At 34.5% G+C, this 22,479-nt stretch overlaps 2 protein-coding genes and 2 long non-coding RNA genes across 10 annotated transcripts; 2 read left to right on the top strand and 2 right to left on the bottom strand.

The window, feature by feature from the left end:
• Window positions 1-519: 519 nt before the first annotated feature.
• LOC125594381 lies at window positions 520-3,533 on the bottom strand. Of its 2 annotated transcripts, XR_007329824.1 has the most exons (9): window positions 2,581-3,533; window positions 2,425-2,491; window positions 2,220-2,307; window positions 1,877-1,965; window positions 1,723-1,794; window positions 1,485-1,640; window positions 1,296-1,384; window positions 1,140-1,200; window positions 520-948 (listed from the first exon to the last, which is right to left on the bottom strand). It is a non-coding gene; the product is annotated as an uncharacterized LOC125594381 (long non-coding RNA). The 2 variants fall into 2 exon arrangements; XR_007329823.1 differs by having other exon boundaries at window positions 1,485-1,794; window positions 2,581-3,532.
• Window positions 3,534-4,097: 564 nt separating this feature from the next.
• LOC106347755 lies at window positions 4,098-6,751 on the bottom strand. Of its 3 annotated transcripts, XR_001270814.3 has the most exons (5): window positions 5,922-6,142; window positions 5,585-5,701; window positions 4,958-5,337; window positions 4,645-4,866; window positions 4,098-4,559 (listed from the first exon to the last, which is right to left on the bottom strand). It is a non-coding gene; the product is annotated as an uncharacterized LOC106347755 (long non-coding RNA). The 3 variants fall into 3 exon arrangements; XR_002653014.2 differs by having other exon boundaries at window positions 4,958-5,701; window positions 5,922-6,751; XR_001270813.3 differs by lacking the exon at window positions 5,585-5,701 and having other exon boundaries at window positions 5,922-6,145.
• Window positions 6,752-15,894: 9,143 nt separating this feature from the next.
• On the top strand, window positions 15,895-20,353 carry LOC106347753 (signal recognition particle subunit SRP68-like). Of its 4 annotated transcripts, none has more exons than XM_013787344.3 (14): window positions 15,895-16,050; window positions 16,177-16,288; window positions 16,412-16,478; window positions 16,550-16,660; window positions 16,836-17,031; window positions 17,217-17,302; window positions 17,376-17,571; window positions 17,871-17,982; window positions 18,174-18,301; window positions 18,460-18,666; window positions 18,766-18,875; window positions 19,247-19,376; window positions 19,548-19,697; window positions 19,888-20,353. In XM_013787344.3, the coding sequence occupies exons 2-14, from the start codon at window positions 16,195-16,197 to the stop codon at window positions 20,107-20,109; spliced, it is 1,809 nt and encodes a 602-aa protein (XP_013642798.1). In that variant the 5' UTR covers window positions 15,895-16,050; window positions 16,177-16,194; the 3' UTR covers window positions 20,110-20,353. The 4 variants fall into 4 exon arrangements, with proteins under 4 accessions (XP_013642798.1, XP_013642800.1, XP_013642799.1 ...); XM_013787346.3 differs by having other exon boundaries at window positions 15,902-16,050; window positions 16,181-16,288; XM_013787345.3 differs by having other exon boundaries at window positions 15,905-16,057.
• Window positions 20,354-20,514: 161 nt separating this feature from the next.
• Window positions 20,515-22,422, top strand: LOC125594382 (ADP-ribosylation factor GTPase-activating protein AGD1-like; the record flags this gene model as incomplete). The annotated part of the gene is made up of 7 exons (XM_048770644.1): window positions 20,515-21,232; window positions 21,355-21,431; window positions 21,538-21,638; window positions 21,714-21,784; window positions 22,091-22,114; window positions 22,230-22,274; window positions 22,356-22,422. Coding segments are annotated over exons 1-7 (430 nt in total), but the record flags the coding sequence as incomplete, so codon positions are not given.
• Between the last annotated feature and the right edge of the window lie 57 nt (window positions 22,423-22,479).

Here is a 22,479-nt window from a genome sequence, read left to right as displayed (position 1 = left end):
CGACTCTTACTTCAATCTTATATACATATATTCAATGATTGTGTTTCATGTATGCACTAAAAGATAAATTTTGTTCTGATTATTTTGTTTATTTGATAGTTTAAAGTCTTTCAGACTGAGATGAATCTAATGTAATTTCATTTCATTATTATTTTTATCATATAAAATTTTTAATTATCTGTTTTGGATTTTTTTTCAATAGTAAAAATAATGTTTGTTTTGAAAGTGTAATAGTGTTTATTATTTGAATGGAATTATCATCTTTATTATGATATTGTTTTTATATTTAAATTTGGACTCTATCATACAACAAAAATGTAAATAATTAACATATATATATATATATATATATATTTTACTATGTTGTATATAATTTTCACACATAATGTCCAATGAAATATGATAGTAAACATACTTAAAATCTTAAAGTCGATAAATTATTGTTAGTTTGATAAACTGTCTATTCCTAGAGAGGTTCCTAAAACAAAATAAGAGCGCCTTGAGTTTGGGCAAAAGGAGGAGGAAACAAAGATTCATTGCCATTTGCGGAAGGCTGTTTAAAAGATAACAATAAACAAAACAAAAACAAAAACGTATAGATAGTTGTGTTACAAAAAAATAAGTAGCGATAGAATTTAAATGAGTGCTTATTCAAAGATGGGTATAATTTAAAATAAAACATAGAAAAGTAGTTGTGCCGCAACACAACATTGCCATGGCCTCAGTTTACGTGGCTTATTTGCAGAAGGCAGACCAGTCTCCTCCAGAGACAGGTCAATTTTACCATGACTATTTTCTTCACTACCTTCTCATGGGAGGCCTTTAACCTGCAAGCCTTCTATGATTCCAGAATTGTTGACAGCTACACCAGTGTTAACTCAGTTTGATTTGAATGTGGAAAGAGCTCCAACTCCTACCCATATCATCGCCTGGGTTGTCATCACCTCCCTGAAAAGGAGACAGTTGATGAGAACGCAGCAGTAGGTGGAGGATGTAGTAAAATAGTCAATTCACATGTTGCTCAAAATTAGGAAGGCGTAGGCGTTGGTCGAGTTCGAAAATCCGTGCAATTGTAAACGACTTATGCTTTGAAGAGAAATTAAACTGCGACACCTTCACAGGTAATGTAAAGGTCATACCCACAATATCTCACAGGCATTGTGGGAGGGAAATGTTCTGTGTATCTTCCATTGGACCACCCTGCAAAATTCAAAAATTAGCATTCAGTGGAATTTGTTTTTTTTTAAGTAAGATTCTAAAGAACAGACATGGGAAATTGTTGCTGAAACTCAGACCTGCGACACTGCTGCAGCTGAAACATTTGTTAGCTTGTTCATCTCACCATCAAAACACACAAACATGGCAGACTCTGAGACGTCGGAACCTTGTTGACACATGTAATAAAAATATGTTGTGTATACTGGTGTGACACATATCTTCTTAAAAGCTAGACTTTTAACTGAAAATGGCTGAATAGTAATTACCTTAACACTCAAAGCAACATTTTCCCCATTACATAGTCCACATGTAAAGGATGAGAAGCCACGCTGAAGTTGATGGCAACAATTGGAACATGAGATATAACACTAATGAGCTGTTTCAATGTTTGTCACTTCCCCGGTGTATAGGAATTCAGCAATCTGCTTCAATCTAAGTAAGTTCTAGTGAGGTTTTAACCTGTGGAGAGGAGTTGAGGACAAAGCCATTCAGTTCCGAAATTACCGATTCTATCTTTTTCAACGCTCCAAATTTTGTTGGAGTTGAGGAAGAGCTCTCTCGTTACTGGTTACCACCCTGTAGAATAGAATGAATTACGGTACTGCACATAATAATAGCTTCATTGAAATGAAATACATACGAAACGCAAAAAGATAACCTTATCCCTCAGGTATTTGGCGCTGGCCTCACACTGATGGTCAGAGTAGAAATGTGTCGCTGAGGTTGCATTCAGAAAAAAAAGATGACCTGCAAGTAAGTAACAGTTTTAGCATTTTAACATTATGGTTTGAGGTCGTAATTCACAATCTTATTCCAACACAGGTGCCTCCAACCAATTTTGGATTGATATTAGTAGCTACAATAACCCGGGGGTTCAAACCATAGAAAACCAACTTATGAAGGAGTTGCATAGGAGAGTATTATAATAAGACGGTTTAATAAACTAAACCATCCATTGTCATGGTGAGCATTACAACATAAAAGCGATAAGTAGGCCAAACCTTTGAATGCATACTATTGCCATAATACGTTTAATTTTGTTGGGTTTCTTCATTGTAAGCTGTTTTAATTCCCATTCACCAACAATATCTGGAGACAATCAAAATTTTGATTTAGGATCAGTAAAATGAATTAAGACAGGGGAGTCAGCAAGTATGAAGGTTTGGTGGCTCATAGTCCTGGTCACATCTAAAACACTGAGCCCACCTTCTTTTATGAGGTTTCTGAATGCATTGAGCCTATGCACGTTGACTGAACCCTGGATCAAAGTGGACTGCGGCCAAACATATGAGTACCCGTAAGCAGGATACTCAGAAAGGTGTACAGGTTATTAAAATCGAAGCAGACAGCAAGAAAGGTTACCTTTCGATCGACCATTTGGAGATCCACGCCTTTAGCTCAAAATAATGGAGCTGCTGATTTACCATCGTCGGAGAAAACTTCAAGCGAATTAGAGTGATCTGACTTGCAAATAAAAGCTCGAATCTCCATGGCGCCTCTAACACCGTCTGTGGTAATTCATCGTCTACAAAAGAGCCTTCTCTTTCTTCTACCGTCTATCTCTCTCTCTCTCTCTCCTTCTCCTTCTATGAATCATCGCACAATGCGAGTCTTCCCCAACTCCTCCATGACGATTCTCTCTGTTCTCCTCACAACCCTCCTACTCTCTCTCCCTCTCCCTTCAACCCAAGACCTCAACGCCGAAAGAGCCGCTCTTCTCTCTCTCCGTTCCTCCGTCGGCGGCCGCACATTCTGCTGGGACATCAGACACACCTCGCCGTGCAACTGGGCCGGCGTAAAATGCGACAACAACAGAGTCACCGCCCTCCGTCTCCCGGCATCTCTCTCTCCGGCACCATCCCGAACGGTGTTTTCGGAAACTTAACTCGTCTCCGAACACTGAGCCTCCGTCTCAACACCCTCGCCGGCTCTCTCCCTCTCGATCTAACCACCTCCTCCGATCTCCGTCACCTCTACCTGCAAGGAAACAAATTCTCCGGCAAATACCCGAGAGCTTGTTCAGTCTCACAAACCTCGTGAGGCTTAACCTCGCTGAGAACAGTTTCACTGGTGGAACAGATTCTCCAGTCGATCTGACGGTACCAAGTCTCGAGTTTTCTGCTCGTCCTCGTCCTCGTCTCGGTTGTGGATGGTGATGAAATTGAATCAAACAGACGAATCAATCTATTGTTAGAGATTCTATGGGTTGGATTAAAAGATAATTATGAATGATGGAGGAAAGTATGGGAGTTGAGAAGACAATCGTTTTTTGCTTGAGGAGAAAAGATGAGACGACAATCGAAAGAGACGCGATTCTTTTGAGAAAGCTGATTGGTGATGTGGCAAAAAAATGATATTTGATTGGCTGATTATTTTTGAGGATGTGCAAGCATGAGTGGAGCCCTTATTCCCCTTTTAGTATTGTATTGATGTACTTTCACGTATTGATTTTGGAATACGATAGTTACCTAATAATATAAGCAAATTATTTTTGATGTGGTCAGTTATAAATAGATTTTCGTATATTACATTACGGGTACGTGGGATTAGAGCTAGAGTAAATTAAAGTAGGTGACAATTTATTTTTAACTTATTTACTCTAATTTCACCCAATCAAATAAAAAATTATTATAACTTAAATAGTGAGAAAACAATAAACAGGGTATATCTTAACTCAAATTTAATGAAATGAATTTTTTTTTCAAATTTATTTATTTTCATCCCTCTCATTTTCACCATATTTTCCACCTTATTACTCTGATATCTAACCAATCACATTGTACAAATATTCTGAAATCTATACTGTGTACTGATTTTCACATGAAAACTGATGACTTCTTGTGTTTATTTATTGATTTTATCTGGCTATGACATCAACATATAAAACATAGTTAAATTTTCGGCACACAACGTTAGATGAACATTATAATTTTGTTTACATGGCTTTGACCAATTCCAGCTTACAGAAAACCGGTCTCTAAAGTTTATTAAATATTCGGCACACAACGCATGTGTGTGTTTACCATTATTGCACGTCACAAACCGCTGCATCTTATACTTGGAAGGAGTGATGAAACCAAGCATATATTCTAATGAAAAGAAATACTACATGGAACAAAGTAAGATGCCTTCTGAGTGTTACCTTGTGAGGGAGTAAAAGTAAAAACGTCTCACTGAGTTATTGCAGTGTAACAAAATCTCCTAAAAGGGTCTTAGCGCAGTCACTCCTAACTTTGAAAATTTACATCATGTCATAGAACAGCTTACTAATGGTTGATAAGCCGAGCTATATTCCCTTTATTTGTAGCATCAACAACTACTTTCTCACTGATCTTGAACAGCTGCAACACAAATCCCTCCCTTGGTTAGAAGAGAGATAGAGAGAGAAATACATAATTGTAGAGATAAATGGGAAATATTCTGAACTCATATAGCATTTTCCCTTCTCTCAGGTCTGCAATGGTACGTCTCACCTATTCCAGTCTGTATTTAAGAATCTGAAAAAAAAAATATTGTCTATCATCATTCCCTCTCTATAAAAAAACAGACAAAACCCACATGGCCACATTCATAGATAATTCTGCTGGCAGAAAGGCCCCATCCATGTATTCCAGATTTCCAAAAGAAGACCCGATCAATTTCTGTCCTCTGTGGCATGGAACATACATATTAGATTTGATGATAATACCAAAAAAGACCTGTAGACTAAAATCTCTTTACAACATCAGAGAATGCTTACATGCAGTGTATATTTGAGAGAGAACCTTCTTCTTCTTTTGGTAATTTGAGTGTGAGAAACCATGTTCATTGCTGCAAGATTCAGTCAAATGAAACCGACCAACCCAGTTGCTTGTCCCTTGGATTGAAGAGGGAGGAAACTGAGCAAGAGCTAGATCGCAGATAAGGAAGAAAGTTAGGAAAAGCAACGCAGCTCTTAAGAAAGGTGAGATCCATGGCATGGCATATAAGACATCAACCCCAGTGCTATGAAGGCTGCACCATGGGGTCTTGCTTGAGAGCACGTTGCAGCTTCAGTACCTCGTATTGTTGACTTGTTATGCCGTAACGTTCACTACTTGCTGGAGCAATGTTGGACTGAACATCTCGGGAGAGAAGTGCCTAGAGAAAAGATAATCAAACACAGAGCCAATATAATAGATTTAATTAAGCTTCCAAATTATATGATCAATCTGAAGAGAAGCACTTTGAACAAACTGAAGAGACTAATCCTAGACAAAACACAAACATACAAAACATTGAATATTGATATTACTCTATCAAGTATACTTCTTACTAATTATCAGCAGAATTCTAAGTAAATTAGGTTCATATAGCAGAAGGAGATGCCTGGTGATTTAGGCCATACATTTTTTTGTTGTTTCTCGTAATGCAATATGTCAAGAGAACTAATAAAGAGCTTATCTTCGCCTTAGGTGAAAGTCTAGTGATCTCGTGCAACAAATTCTTGTTATCATCAAATTCGCTGCAACACAATATGTTAATCGTCAACTAACGCACTGGAATAAAAAAACTCGAGGTCGTCGTAAGCTGGGGATCGAACAGAAGGAGTAAGCATGCATATATATATCCAAAGTAATTTAGTATATGACAAAAGAAATTAAGAAACAAAACTAAAAGATGTTACATCCTATTTTCAAATCTGAAATCAAGAGATAGAAATCGATTGAGAGAAAGTTCCATACCTAAAAGACGCAAAACTTTAACGGTCTCGAACCTTCTCTTCGTAGTATGTGGACCTTCCTCTCTCAAGTGATCCAACACATGACAGACGACCTCTTGCATTTCTCTGACGTCGCGGCTGGAATTGAGGAGGAGGAGGCGATGGCGGAATCAGCAAGGGAAGAGGCGTGAACAGGGGCGGAGGCAGCATATGAGGAGGGGGGTCAGTTGACCCCACTATTTTTTAAAAAATATTGTTTTGTTTTAAGCAAAATTTTTGTTGACCCCACTAAAAAATAATTTTGACCCCACAAATATAATTACTAAACATTGAAGATAAAATTTAATTATACAACTAAAATAATTATAATTTTTATCATTGAAACTTTGGAGTTCTATTAGTTTTAACCTCATTTTTTATAATTATCAAAAAATATAAAATCCCTAAACATGTTTTGTTATTTTAAACTTTTGTAATATGTTAGTTTAATCCCAAATTGTATTAGGTCCAAGTAATTTATAATATAGAAACATTATAAAACAAGTAAACATAAAAAAGAAAAGAAAATATGTTCCTCTTCCTCGGGAACATAAGAGTAAGACTACAGCGGACTTCTAACTCGTGCTCTATAATTATTTTTTAGTTAAATTTTAGGTTGGTTTTCTATATTTTTAGCCAATAAACCTGTCATAAAAAAGTTTTAAGCTATAAGTGTGCGTAGAGTAAAACTGTTATAATCGTGTGGTTCGGTCTGAAAAGATTTTAGAGATAGAGATAGAACTCTGTTTTTATTCATTGTTGCTATGTTTTTTCTTGAAAACTTTAAAAATACAGAACACTCTAAACAAAGAAGCGGTCATTGTACAAACGTTTTTTGGTTTGAATAAATTTTTACATTCAACAGAAAATGGAGTGTGCCTAGAGTATATATAGTTTTTTGTGGTTTATAAATTATATTTTTGATTTTTTTTTACCCCGGGACAAAAAATTTCTGCCTCCGCCACTGGGCGTGAAACTGGCATCAGTTACAATCGGCTTGGAGTTTTAGATTTTGAGAGGAGATCTCTTGGGTGAACTGTTTCAGCTATGTGGAGTAGAGATAAGATTCAATGTAGTTATGTGCTTCTGAGTTCCATGAGATATTCGATTCCTGGTGGTAGCTTGAAAGCTACATCAGTTTATACTGGGTGAAAGAGGAAAAGTGGAAGAGAAAATCGTTAAGTTTTTGTGTTGTTATGAAGAGGAGAATAATGGCTGCAATTAGTGTCTGCTTATGCAGATTTAATGGAAAAAGGGGAAACGACACCGATAAAGGTAGAGGAGATAATAGTTGGGCCACAACTGTGAGTGGTAAAGGGTTTAAAACTGTGAGTACTATCACTTGATTTCGAATTCAGACCACTGGAAAATTAATATTTCGGCATCGCCAGAGACAGAGAAGCGACACGTGACAACACGTGACTACTCTGGATCACTTCTGTGGAACCAAGACGCCTCTGTATAATTAAAAAAAAAGATAATAGTTGGGCCAAGATTGCAAATTAGTTTAAACCCAAATGAAAGCTCACTTTTATCATTATCGACATTAACTAAACTGACATGGCAAAAAGACTCTCCATCATTGGTCAATTTAATTAAATGATGTGACATGTCTCTCTTTTGAGGATCAAGGGCTTTTCGTATTGTAAGATAATTAATCTTACAAACCTTTAGACCCGTATTTATAATAGCCTTAAAACCCAATTTTTTTTCTTTATAGGAATACATACTATTCTAGAAAAAATAAATTTCTGACCCAACGAAAGTTGAGATTTTACTGGTACACATAGATTTAAGAAACATTCAGATACAACATTGACCTTAGCTAATCCAAGTTTAAAAATGACATCTAATATGCGGGAACAAAATTTATAGGGCAATTTTCCTAAATAGACAATTTTTAAGTTTTGATCACAAAAATAGACCACAAGGAGGAAAATGACAAAAATGTTTCGTTTAATAGGTAAAATGACCTTAATACTCTAGAAATATAAACCAAATTTAAAATCTTTTAAAAAAATTTAAAAAATATTTTTTTTATGGTTTTAGATTATATGTTTTCAAATTCGAACTTTTTTATAAAAATATATTTTTTAAAAAAATTGGTTTTTTATACTTTTTTCAATTTTTTTTGTAATTTGAAAATACTTTTTGAAACTATTTTTAAAAAATTATTTTCAAATTTTAATATTTATTTTTTATTTTAGATAATTTTAAATCTCAATCCCAAATCTCCACCCATAGCTCTAAACCCTAAGGTTTGTATTAAATTGGGTGGGCGCAAGGTGGGTACTTGCTTTTTTACGTATACTTGATACTTGACTTGCCTTGAACGAGTAATGAATTTTTCGACTTCTACTTGACTTGTTGGAAACGAGTACTTGTTATTTCGAGTACTTGTCCAAAAATATGTTACTTGCAAGTTACTTGTCTTGTTCGATTACTTGCTACTTACAAGTATTTATTAATTACTTGTATATATTTTCAAGTTTCTAAAAATTACTTGATAGATAATATCTTACGATAGAAGGTTATGAAGTTTGTTTTATTTACTCGACTTGGTAAAAACACGAGAGTTATTTTAAATACAATATTTGCACCTAAAAAAAGAAAATAGAATTCGATAAGAAAGTATTGTTTACTTCTTACAACAAAGAAATATTAGTTTAGGGCTTTGGTTTTTATGGTTTAGTTATCATTTTTTTAGTCGTAGAACAAGTAACGAGTAATATCAAGACGAGTCGTAACTTTTTTGTTATACTTGTTACTTGCCTTGTACTTGCAAGTAGCAAAACTCAACGACTTGATACTTGACTTGACAACGACGAGTACTTGAAAAAACGAGGCGAGTACAGGTCAAGTAGCAGGTATAAGGCAAGTAACGAGTACTGGTGCACATCACTTAACCATAAGTGTATATTTACCTCTTTAATGGAATATTTTGGTCATTTTGATCTTTAGAGTCTATATTTGTGAAGTAAACTTTTTAGTGCTATCTTAGGGTATTTCTCAAATTTATAAAAAAAATGAAATTGTTTTTTAATTTGATGACAAAAGTAATTATGCAACTTTATATTACAACAATAAATACAATATGTTTATAGCATCTCCAACTCCACTCTATAGTTTACTCTAAAATAAATAAATAAATATTGCAACCATATTTCATATAAAACAATCTTACTTCATAAATGAAGTAATCATTTTAATTTTTGTTCATTATTTTATTTTTTACTCTCTATGAAGTAACCGTTTTTAAAAAAAATTTCATTATTGTATTTTTAACTCTATATTAATTTAGAGTACATTTGAAATATACTGAACTCTGTATTACTCTATTTTAAAGTAAAAATAACCCTTCACATTGGAGATTTTCTTACCAACCACCTATTTCTTTTTGTTGATGTTGAAGAACTAGTCAAACTCGGCTATAAATAATAGATATGGTAAAAGTTAAATTAAACAGCCAACAATATAAGAAATTGTGTAATTTACTGTACTAGGATAAGACATGCGCTTTGCGCACGATAAATTTATTTTATAAATATTTAGAATATATAGTATTGACATTAATATTTTATATTCGATCATTTTTATAGCATTAATAAACCAAAATCTAGGTTAAGTTTCACGGTTTACGTGAAGTGACACAGACGTAACAATTATATATTTAAAGTAGTGCTGTTCAATTTCGATTTATGTTTGGTTTCGGTTTGGTATTTTGGTTTATAAAATTATAGACCATATAAAATTATCTACTTTGGTTTGATATTGGATTATATAATGTCGGTTTTAGTTTATTATTTTTTATACCAAAAACTCAAACTATATTTTTTATAACATTTTGTCATTTTAATTTTATATAAATAAAAATCGAATTTAATAGCGCATCATGTATATTTTTAGTTTTTCATATAATATTTTTTTTTAAAATACCACAGCACTATATTTATCAAATCTCACGTATTTTTTAAAATTAATTAGGCATATTTGCGAATATTATACTACATCTGGTTGATGCCTAGTTGGAAATATGATGGTCTCGTCAATGTGCTAGAAATCGTCTATATAGTTTGGCTTATTTAGGTTAACATCATTAACTTTTAAGAAATGTAATTACCATTAAATTCATTATCTTTTCAAATTATAAGAGAATGATTTGTGTAATTTTTTAATCGTAATGTAATATTGCAGTGCATAACCTTGGTCTACAATATTATTGAAATTTTTTTATATAACTATAAGCTTCTAAATTTTTTAAAAAAATTAACTACAATTCTTAAGAAATATTTTAAGCCACCAAAATTTCTAATCCAGTCTTGTTGCATTGTAGTAATTTACAGAACCATACATTTTTAAAATTTATATGGTGTAGAAGTTTAAATTTATAGTCTACATTATAAGGAATATATTATATAGGAATTCATAATTTACACGATTTAATAATGATAGAAAGACACATTTACCTTATTTTAGAAATATAGAAAGTCCCACATACAGTTTAGTACAATGTTTATTTGACAATTGACATAAAATCACTAACTATATTTATTTCTTTCCAAAAACATTCTTACCTTACATAATTTGAGTTATTACGCCTTTGAAACTTTCCAAAATCATTCTAACTCACAAGCTCACATTAAAATTATTTTTTGCTAATACGTTGTTTTGATTTTCGAACACGTACATTATATATATGATATAAATTTGTAATATTTTTCACCAAGCACGGTTTGTGAAAGTTTAACTGGTACTTGGTATTAAAAGAGTTCAGATTAACTTATATATATGATATTTCTATTTAGATAAATTATTCACAAACTTGAGTAAACCAAACCAAATTTAATCTGGGGTTGAATTCATGTCATCTTAGTTGTCTCTATTCAATATATTCAACAATTGATATAATCTTCAAGCTTATGCAAAATTGATTAGAAATTATTAGGGCTGTTCAATATGGTAAAACCGAACCGTACCGAACCGAACCGAAATAGACAATATGGTTTGGTTTTGGTATATACCATATAAACCGAATGGATATAATTTTATAAAAACCGTAGGATTTGGATATGGTTTGGTATATAACCGATTAAACCGAATAAACCGAACAAAACCGATTAAAAGTAAAAACATGTAAATATGTATCTATTTTATAATAATACATGAAAATCTATTTGTTACATAAGTTAAATTTGTGTTAATAACTATTACCATAATTTTATAGTAATAAAAAATCTTAATTTGTAAAACACTTGAACTATAACTAAATAACAATACATCGCAATTCAGACATCTTATTTTCTAGGTCTTTTTTGATCTTTTTTATTTATTTTAGTCTTCACTATATTAATATGAAGATTATAAATTTGATAGACAATAATTAATGGAAAATTTTTAATTGAAAAAGCATGACTTTAATGAACACTAAATATGGAAGAGTGGAAAAAATTTTCATTCATGTTTCTGTTTTGTTTCATATTTTTATTTTCAAAATTTCAAGCTTTGATTTTAGTTATAGATTTGATTATTTTATTTGATGGTATAAGCATTTTTACTTTTTTGTTCATTTATTTGAACATGTAATATATTTTTAATAAATGACTGTGTTGACAATATGACTCTAAAATTCATATAATATGATCTCAAACAAAATAATTATGTTTTTTGGTATAAAACCGAATAAACCGAAAACCGACGGTATATAAACCGAACCGAACCGAAGTAAATATGGATTTAGAATGGTAGTTATATTTTACTAACCGAAATACCGAAAACCGAAAAAAACCGAACCGAAACCGAACCGATATCCGGATTGAACACCCCTAGAAATTATCCATGTTTATCTGTCTCCAACCATTGATAGATCATAAATCTCGTGAGTTATATATATCTTTTTAGATATATTATTCTCAAACATAGTAAACGAAATAGAAATCAATTAATAATATCAAATAACATAAAATGTTTTAAATAGACGAATTGTGAGTTATGTCCATACATGGTTGCACAATAGAGAGGTTCACAGTGCTCAACAACGTGTGCTTGTTGAGTAGTTTTTGTGAGTTTAAAGTTGTAAGAACAGCCATTGTCATCTCTATTCTCTGATTTAAATATCAGTTTATAATGTTCAAGCTTTTTTTGTGAGTTTAAAGTTGTAAGAACAGCCATGGTCATCTCTATTCTCTGATTTAAATATAAGTTTATAATGTTCAAGATTTTTCTTGTGAGGCAGAGATTAAACAATGTAATCTATCAATAAACTGTGCTGGCGTGATAAAGTATAAAAAAGGGTGTTCTAATTATAAATGTATAGTATACCTATCTGCAAAATTTTGACTTTGATTGAACCAGAAAGTATGTGAGGTATGCTAAATATACGATGGTCCCTCTGTTCGGTTATGTTGTTGGTCCGTAGATTGTGATAGTTGAACTTGAGTAATAACTGATACATAAGCTAATAATCCTAACTGAGTGATTAGGATTATTGTCACATTTGTTAAACCTACATGATTCAAATATTCTGTTTATAGTAAAATATAAGGAATATGTATACGCTAATTTTATACGATATATATGCGATTGTTGTGTTTTATACGATCCTAACATGATTACATATATATGCAACTGTTACATAATGATATTTATTAATAGGGGATATGTGACCAACGTTATATTTTTAAGAGAAATTAGGAGCTATACCAACAAAGTATAGCGTATTTAGCAACCTACCAAACGACACTGTTTGGAAACTCTCATCAAATGTTTAAGACATTTATACCCCTATAAGCCTTCCACGTCAAATAGCTGTTCAGTAGCCGAAATCATATGGGGCAATTCTGAAATCTTTGACGTGGATTCGGAAAGATTTTATAGTCACTGTTCGCATATATGGAAATCTTCCTGTGTCAGAGACGAACAAGGAAGGAAGTAATCTATTACACAGACTCTCTATCTATCTCCCCATTTCTCTTCATCTCTCACTTTCAGAAAAAGAAAAAAAATCCCAATTGCAAATCAAAAACCCTAGAAAACAACTCTGTATAGTTATAATGGAGAACGAGAGGTCGACAGCTCCGCCGTGTACTATACCGGGGAGAATATTCAAGGCTGGCAAAGAACCAACTGGGGTGAGGGTGACACCTTATCACAAACCGTTTGGTATCAAGCAAATTCTAAACTCTCTTGAGCCCGAAGAAATCGAAAAAATACGAGCTTCTCCTTTCAGTAAATTTGTAGAGCTTGCTGATAAGCCTTCATTCTCTGGTCGATTCGGTCGCTATATCATCTCAAGACAGTTGAAAGTTTCCTGCTACTCAATTCAACTCAAATATCTCAAACCACATATAATCAATTCCCTGTTTTTCAAAGTTATATTGTCTGTATACAGAATCTTGTATGACCGTTTATATTAGCTTAATACTATACATTAGATACATAAACTTATCGGATTAGCCGGTTGCAACACATCAGATTCATAAAATTATTTGATTAGCCGGTTACAAAGCATCAGATACATAGACTTATTAGATTAGATTAACAGGTTAGGACGCATCTGATACGGAAACTTATTAGATTAGCCGTTTACAAAGCGTCGGATACATAGACTTATTAGATTAACCGGTTAAGACACATCGGAAATGAAAACTTATTAGATTAGCCGGTTATCTTTGTAGATATCTGACATTTAATTATTGTTGGCGACCCTTATTGTTTAGACCATGTTATTAAACCGAAACAATTAATATATCCTTAGGATATGTAGTAGCTCCCGTGCTTGTTTTCTAAATTGTATAACCGTAAATTTGAATAATTTACGGATATTTATTTTAATTGAGAGTTTTCATATTATATGTGAAATGTCCCAGCCTATTTTTCCTTTATCAATGTGATATGCAATGACAATATTAGTTGTCTTCATACTGTAAATAAACTTTGATACATCTGCTGCCATCGACATTTAGTTATACAAAAAGTGTTATTATGATGTTTATCCTTTGAAAACATGCACCTAAGTCATATGATCTGATCATGTTACTAACTTTGTTGATGTTTCTTGAAAGCTTTTTACATAGACATAACATGTGTCTTAACCGGTTAATCTAATTAGTCTATGTATCTGATGCTTGTAAACGGCTAACCTAATAAGTTTCTGTATCCGATGCATCTTAACCGGTTAATCTAATAAGTCTATGTATCTTATGCTTTGTAACCGGCTAATCAAATAATTTTATGAATCTGATGTGTTGAAACCGGCTAATCCAATAAGTTTCCATTTCCGATGTGTCTTAACCGGTTAATCTAATAAGTCTATGTATTCGATTTAATAACATGGTCTAGACATCACATATTAGATAAGCATTATTATTTTTGAAGACATGGCATTCCAAATCGCTCAACGCACCACCTCAATCGCCTCCCATCCCCCTTCTACTACATATCTTATAGATGGGTTGTTTGCAGGTGACTTTGTTATGACCTATCACTTTGCATCTGCTGCAAACAATAAAAACTGATGTAACATATCTGACTAAAATACACGTATATCTTTCCATGCTGCATTTTTTTTCTTCTTTTATCTCTATTTTTCTACCCTTTCACATCCTAAAGTAAAGTCATCGTGGTGACAAGTTTTCAAAACTGTTGTCTGGCTAATATACATTGTACCTGCGGTACCAAAACTATTGTTCCAGTAATATCATTTTTACACATATAGCTAACAATTTTAAAATAATAAAAAGAATTACTGTACTGTGGTTCATTGTTCTAGAGCGTTTAGCATGCCAAGGTTTTGATTGATAAAATCTCGCTCACCAATTCACACAGGAAAGCTAAGAGGATCGTTGTGGCAGCTTGGCACTCTTTGAACGTAGGAAGAATCACACGAATCACACAGAAGCTGGTGAAGTAGATGACATCGTTAATCGAAATCATACAACATCTGGTTTGGATTTTGATTGCTTCCAATCTGATTTGGGCATAGGTCGACATGCTCAAGATTTATGAGAAGAAACAAAGTGCACAACGTGCAACGACATGTACATCTCCGTCGCTAAGGATCCCACCATCATCTTTGACGAAATCTTATCAGAGATTGAAACGAAAGAGGAAGATATATCGAAAGCTCCACATTTTTTTCATAGCCATTGTCTCTTTTGTCTCCTTTGCACAAATATTTGTATGTATGGAAACTAAATCTTCCAAAGGATTTGATATTGAGTTCCACCGTTTCTGATAGTAAATGTGTGAATGGGAAAGTGATCTCTCAATGTTACTGTAACTCTTAACCCTTCTGGGGAACACAAAAAATCTAGAACATATATTTGCAAATCTTTTTGATATCTCACAAAATCTATTTGCCAGCTATATAACCTACAGCACAAACACGGTGAAAACCCATCGCCAACTGGTAAGAGCTTTAAATGTCATTTTGCACATAACTTATCTACCACAAAATCCACTTTTACACTGTTGTAGGTATTTAGTTAATTTTGTGGTCTTTTATGGTTTTTGACCAAATTATCTCTATTTTTAAACTATAGTTTATATAAGGTGCTCTAGAATTCTTCTAAAGGCATCTCTAACCCCACTTTATTTTCCCCTCTAAAATAGAGTTTTGAGTAAAAGTGTTTTAATGATATTCATTTTCTACTCTATAATAGTGTAAATTTATTTTTACTCTATATATAGAGTAATTTTTTTATTTTTTGTTCATCACTCTAAAATAGAGCTATTGGAACAACATCCAATTCTATCATAGAGTATAGAGTTACTCTATTTTAGAGGAAAAAATAGAGTAAACCATTGGAGATGGTCTAAATAACATTTAAGAAGACATACATAACTGCCAATTATAGGAGATTCTAAAGTGATTTTGTGCATTGTGAAGATGATTGCACTCAATCATATGGTCCTGGGCTTTGAGGCCCATATCAGCCCAGATAAAACCAGAATGGACTACCAAAACTCCATAACATAAGCTTCTACCCACCTGTTCGCCCTCTCCTCTCGTGCACTTGCTTGTCATCGATCCAAAACTGAAAATTTCGCTCGCATCACATACTCGCCGTCGCCATCGTCAGTCACTGCCGTGAAATCCTCTCACCGAATCAAAAGTAACTGGTTGAGCTTAGATCTTTCTTGCATTTTTACGATTTCAATTCGCTGTGTTTTGTTCGATGAATCCCTCAATTTCTATATCGTCGTGGTGGATTTATCCGTTTTGGTGTATTTTTCCTTAGCTAGGGTTCAGTGGATTGATGGGGAAGAAGGAGAACGAGATGTCAGCAATGGAGATCGACGATCCCAAATCGGACGGCTCTGAACAGATCCTTCCGAGGTTCTCGATGAATGGTTAGTATATTCATGAATATAAGTATCTGCATGTCTGTGAATCTCGAATTTAGCAATTGGTTGCTTACTTGAACCGTACAACAAAGCCTCTAAGTTTGTGAATCTACGCATTTGGGTTTTCAGTTCTGCAGCTGATGAAAACTTCTCAGGCGCAACATGGTCTGCGTCATGGTGACTATGCTCGCTATAGGTAAACCCTAAGCTCATTAGCTTACATGGTCTTTTCAAATTTGTTTTAGCTGATGCTATCTTGTTGTGTAGGAGGTATTGCTCAGCACGGTTGAGGAGGCTGTACAAGTCCTTGAAGTTTACTCATGGTCGTGGTAAATACACTCGGCGAGCCATGCTTGAATCAACTGTCACTGATGTTAGGTATATACTTGAATCCTTCCAACTTGAAGTTTTTTGTTTGAGATGTGCTCTTTTTTTTATGTTTAATCTTAACATTAAAAAAGCTGTGAAGGCTCTGTTTATGCTTCCACTATAAGTGGTTTTGAGGTACTCTACTCACATACCTGTAATTGAGTTAATGTTTTTATTTGAATAGGTTTCTCCATGTGGTTTTCTATATGACGGAGAGAGCATGGAGCCATGCAATGGACAAAAGACAGCTACCGGATGGGCCTAATGCAAGGCAGCGGATATATTTAATTGGTAGGCTGAGGAAGGCAGTAAAATGGGCTTCGCTTTTCTCAAGTCTGTGCTCTAATAAGACGGACTCCAGGACATCTTTGGAAGCTGAGGTATTTCGGTGATCCCAATTGTTGAAGTGTTTTCATGAACATACATCTCTGCCTTTAATGGAAGAAGAAGAGTATTCCTCAGTTTTAGGCTATTAGCTTAGTTGTTTCGTCATTTCCTGTAAAATGTATGTGTACTCTATAAACAGACGACATGAGTCTTCATACTTCATCTTACTCTTTTATAGGCATATGCTTCCTATATGAAAGGCACCCTGTTGTTTGAGCAAGATCAAAACTGGGAAACTGCGTTGGCATGTTTCAGAAACGCCAGGTTTGTCTTTGTTCAGGATCCTCTTTTTGCAATTTGGTAGGTTTTTGTTTCTGAAAATTATTCGCCTTCGCAGAGCTGTTTATGAGGAGCTCGGGAAATACGGTGATCTAGAGAACCAGGTTCTTTGTCGGGAACGGGTTGAGGAGCTTGAGCCAAGTATTGAATACTGCAAACACAAAATTGGCAAATCAAACTTGCAGACATCTGAACTACTTCAGATTGGTGAGATGGAAGGTCCTGCGTTGGATCTTTTCAAAGCAAAGATAGAGGTACGCACACATATCATTTCTGTCAGCCTCACCACCGAAGAAAGTGATTAACTGTGTGTACATGTTTCAATTGTCCGCATAATTATTGAAGCATAACATTTTTGTTTGTTAGCTTTGCCATCTGTTATTGTGAGTTTAGAGTCCGCTTTTGACCTGTGACCAACACACACAAATACTAATTACATGTATACGATCTTGGCTACTCTTGAATGATTTGCAATGGTTTAGTGGTTAACTCTTTCTCAGATCTCTCAGACATTTCGGATTAATATGATGTATATTGCTCGCTTGTCATATAGGCTGCTATGGAAGAGGCCAGATCTCAACAAGCTGCATCTCTTACAGAGTTTAATTGGCTTGGCTACAGATTTCCAGTTTCCAACCCAAAATCTCGGGTTTCTATTTTAAAAGGTTCGACTTTTCCAATTCTCTCTTTTTGAACTACTATGGTATGCCGACAAATTATGATCTGGCACAATTATGGTTTACCTTTACTATGTAGTTACTGTTTGTTATGCGTTACCCTCTTAATATATAACCTGCTTTGTTTGGACACTGAGCACTTCTCTGCGGCTCTCACTCTTTGTTCCTTTTTTGCTCAGCCCAAGACTTTGAGAAGGAGCTACAGGGTCCAGCAGCAGAATCTCTCCCTGCAGAGAAAAAGCTGACCATATATGATAAATTATTCACTGCATATCATGATGCGCGGAACACCATACGCAGTGACTTGGTGAGTGAGTTTACAGGAGATGGCTAATTTATTGATTTGGTTCACCGAATAACCTTTTGAAGATTTTTGGAAGTCTAGACAAGTAAAGAGTATCTGTTTTTTTTTGGGTGCGTAGCTGTTTCTTTGATTTATTTTCACAAGGAGTATATTATTTTTAGGTAAGTGCAGGAAATGCTGAATCTGTCAAAGATGATCTAAATGGTCTGGACAAAGCTGTTGGAGCTGTGCTAGGACAAAGAACCATTGAAAGGAACCAGCTGTTGGTTAAAATAGCAAAGAGTAAACTGAACAAGAAACGTGATGATAAAACTGAAAAGGTTACTAAGCCTGAGGAACTTGTTCGATTGTATGACCTTCTGTTACAGGTTAACCACTGTGTACCTCTCTTTTTCTCCAGAAGCAGATTTTGTGTGTTAAACCATCGAGAAGACCTCATCTTTGTTTCTTTTCTTTTCTTTTTTCAGAATGTCGCTGATCTTTCCGACCTCATTAGCTCTGGAAGAGACAGGAAACCCGAAGAGATTGCCTTCGAAGAAGAGTGTCAGCGCAAAAGCTTAGCCTTTCGTGCTGAAAGGTTTAGTTCTTCTTCCACGTTATTGTATTTTTTGGAGGGTGATTGCTATTGAGTTGTGGCCTCGCTATATTTTTTATTTGATTTAGCATATTTGATTAGAGTTAAGCTCCTCAAAGCCGTTGATCCAATCCTTACATGAGTTAGTTGTAATCATTAAATTAGGAATCTCTTTCCCCGTCAGTCATCTCCTCACCTATTTCTTTTGGTCTATACTAGAATCACTTATTAGATGCTTTAGCTCCTGTTTAGAAATATTCACACAGTTTTTTCCATTTGAGAAAACGTAATATTTTCATATACTAACTGCTGCGTTCAGTTTTCGTCGCCTATGATTAAGTTAGCTGATGATATCTTCTTAAATCTATTTTCAGGTGCTTCTACTTGGCAAAGTCATATAGCCTAGCAGGAAAAAGGGTTGAAGCATATGCCTTATATTGTCGAGCTCGATCTCTTGCTGAAGATGCCCTGAGCAAGTTTCAGAGCATAGCAAACAAAGATGAGGTATCAACGTATTATTTTACTTTCTTACCTCATACATAGTCATTGGATAGCAAGTTCTATGTTACCTCCTCACGTCGATTGGATAAGGTTATATGTTGATGGTGTAAGTATAGGCATGGTGTCACTAAAGTATATTAGGTTTGACTAATTTTTTTTTCCAATAATTCTCAGGGAACAATCCAGGAACTGAAGGCACTGGACAAAGAATGCAGAGCTAATAGTTGCATAGAACATGCGACCGGGATCATGGAGGAAGAGAAGGCGCCAGAGAAGCTGTCAAAGAAAATCTCAACGATATCACTAAACGATACAGCCACGAAGGTACAATCTCATTATATTACCTCACTTTTCCCCGTCACTTACTTGGTTGTATGGTGGCAGATGATATAAACATCCCCAGCGTACGTTATGTGTCTTGCTGTTATGTTATTTTGTTAATCTTGCAAATGTCTCATAATCAACAAATTGCACCCTGATGGGTTTTTTTTCGTCCTCTTGTGTCAAACATCAGGTGGAGAAATACCTGGTAGATAAACTGGAGGTGTATGAATCAGCAGTTGGAGATGCAAACACAAAAATGGCCCCAAAGATCGAACGGTTCCCACCTGCATTCCAGTCTATACCTCGTAATCCAATTGTTCTAGACTTGGCCTACAATTGCATTGAGTTCCCAGTTCTTGACGAAAGGAAGAAGAAAGTCCAGAGAGGATTCATTAGTCGTCTCTGGGGATGAAGAAGTTTTCTTCCTCAGGTTAAAAGAATCTCTGGTTCAGTTTCCCTTTTATTACACATACTTTGGAACTTCCTGCTGCTCTTTAGTTTCTGAATAACGAATCCAAATGCATGAGTTTTTTTTTTGTTTGTCATTCTGTCGATTTTTTTTTTCAAAGAACCACAATTTAGATTTTAGACCGAGATTACATTTTGCTACTCCTTTAATGACACTTGAAGTTTTGGAAATATAATTGTTTTCTGCATTTTTTGTTGAAAATGCCACACTGGTTGAGCATTGATTGGAGTAAGATTGAAAGCCCGATTTGGTTATAGAATGTTTTGACCGGGACCAAATTATATTGAATAGTAGTATATAACTAGTGTAGGCTCTAGTTTTCTAGTCTAACCAAAAATAATAGACTTTAATTCACTTTGCCTTAAATTCTCAAGTAGCAGAAGAGAAGAGGCGGGGATATTCGTTGGAAACCAAAAGTGTTTTCTAATACTCTTGCCGTTCTATAAAAACATTAAATTTATAAAACTAAATATTTTTGTTTATTTTTTTATAATTTAATAATAAAAATTGTAGATTTATTAAAAAATGATGAGATTTATCAAATTATTATCTTTTAATAGTTTCTGACACGATTAAGGATTTTTAAAGTCAACTGCTTTGGATTTGCTGGCTCTTAAAAATTTATTATTATTGAAAAGTGAATACTTTGGACTCGCCTCATGGATGCCTCATGCCTCTAAGAAAATCAAATTAGTCCCTTAATGTGCATATTAAATTGGATGTTATAATATATAATATAAATATAAGAGTGGGAGCCATGGAATTGGTTTCAAAGGTTTTGTACACGATCACCAACACCACCACAAGAAAGAGAAAGAGTAGTAATTTGTTTTCTCCATGGCACGATCTTCTTCGATTCCTTATTTTGCTCACATTTTACCACTTGTCAACCAACCCTAAGAAAAAAGAGTTTCCCAATAAAAACATTTATTTCCTTATATAGCTCTCTCTCTCTCTCTCCGATCGAGTCTCCGGTGGAAGACAGGAAAAGGAAGAAAAAAGAAGACGACGACGAGGGAGGATGCATTTCGCTAAGCTCGATGATTCCCCCATGTTTCGTCAACAGGTTTCTTCTCTTTTTATTCTGTTAAACGATTCCATTGCTAAACAGATAACGACAAATGATTCTCTGCACCAGAGTTAAGAGAGAGATCTAAGAACTAAAGTTTTTTTTTTGTGGTGCAACAGATGCAATGTATGGAAGAGAGTGCAGACTTGCTGGGGATGCGATGCTTAAGGTTCTACAAAGACTGCACAAAATACACGTAAACTAACTAACTTCTTTATTACAACTATATATACTCCTCTCTCTCTCTCTCTCTCTCTCTCTCTTTTTTTGAATTGTGATTTTTTTGTTTGGTTTATTATTAGAGAGGGACTCGGAGAAGGGTATGATGGAGATATTGACTTTGTAAATGCACTTGAATCTTTCGGCGGTGGCCATAATGATCCCATCGGCGTTGCTTTTGGAGGTACTTACCTCTCTTTCTTCTTTTTCCTCAAATCTCATTATCTCAAGGAGATAAGTTCTTTTTTTTTTTCTTCAGGTCCTGTAATGACAAAGTTTACTGTTGCTCTTCGAGAAATTGGGACATACAAGGAAGTTCTTCGTTCCGAGGTACTAACTACTTGCAGGGGCGTCCCTGAGATGCTGGGGGCCTAAAACAATTTAGTAAGAGTTTTATAAAAAACTTTTTTTACAAATTTAGAGGCCCCTTCTTATGTAAAATTTTTAAAAAAATTTGGGGGCCCTAAGCCGGTGTTTCAGTCCGCTATGCCCAGGACCGCCCCTGACTACTTGCCATCAGTACAAGAGATGAACTGCATCTTGAACTAGTCTCCCTTTAGTTTGGGGTTTGGTTCATTTAATCAGTTTTTTTGAACAAATGCATAACTAACTAGCCTATGAATATGATATTATCAGGTAGAGCATATTCTGAATGACCGGGTTGGTTCAGTTTTGTGAATGTTGATGTCCAAGAAATTAAGGTACACTTGTACTAATACATCCTTTCAAATTGCTTCCGACCTTTTAAATTCATCTTCTAATGCTCTCTCACCAGGAAGCACGTAAACGCTTTGACAAAGCCTCCATTACATACGACCAGGTGTGTTATAACTGACTTCATAATATCCACTATTTTTGAAAAATTGTAACTTCATTTTATGTGCATCTCTGAATGAAACAGGCACGAGAGAAATTTCTGTCATTAAGAAAGAGTACGCGACTGGATGTGGCTGCAACAATCCGAGGAGGTAATGCAAAACACACACCCATCCTCGAGAGTCAATGAATAACATTCACTTCTTTTA

This window comes from Brassica napus, assembly GCF_020379485.1.
Source record: "Brassica napus cultivar Da-Ae chromosome A6 unlocalized genomic scaffold, Da-Ae chrA06_Random_6, whole genome shotgun sequence".
Classification (NCBI taxonomy): Eukaryota; Viridiplantae; Streptophyta; class Magnoliopsida; order Brassicales; family Brassicaceae; genus Brassica; species Brassica napus.
The sequence above is the reverse complement of the archived record's forward strand: the minus strand, read 5'-3'. Positions and strand labels throughout refer to the sequence as shown.

Excerpts from the sequence above, each read along its gene's own strand:
- LOC106347753 (XM_013787344.3), top strand. The coding sequence starts at position 16,195 with ATGGGGAAGAAGGAGAACGAGATGTCAGCAATGGAGATCGACGATCCC. Across the intron at positions 17,983-18,173 it reads TCGGGTTTCTATTTTAAAAG|CCCAAGACTTTGAGAAGGAG; the intron begins GTTCGACTTTTC and ends TTTTTTGCTCAG. Across the intron at positions 19,377-19,547 it reads GCATAGCAAACAAAGATGAG|GGAACAATCCAGGAACTGAA; the intron begins GTATCAACGTAT and ends AATAATTCTCAG.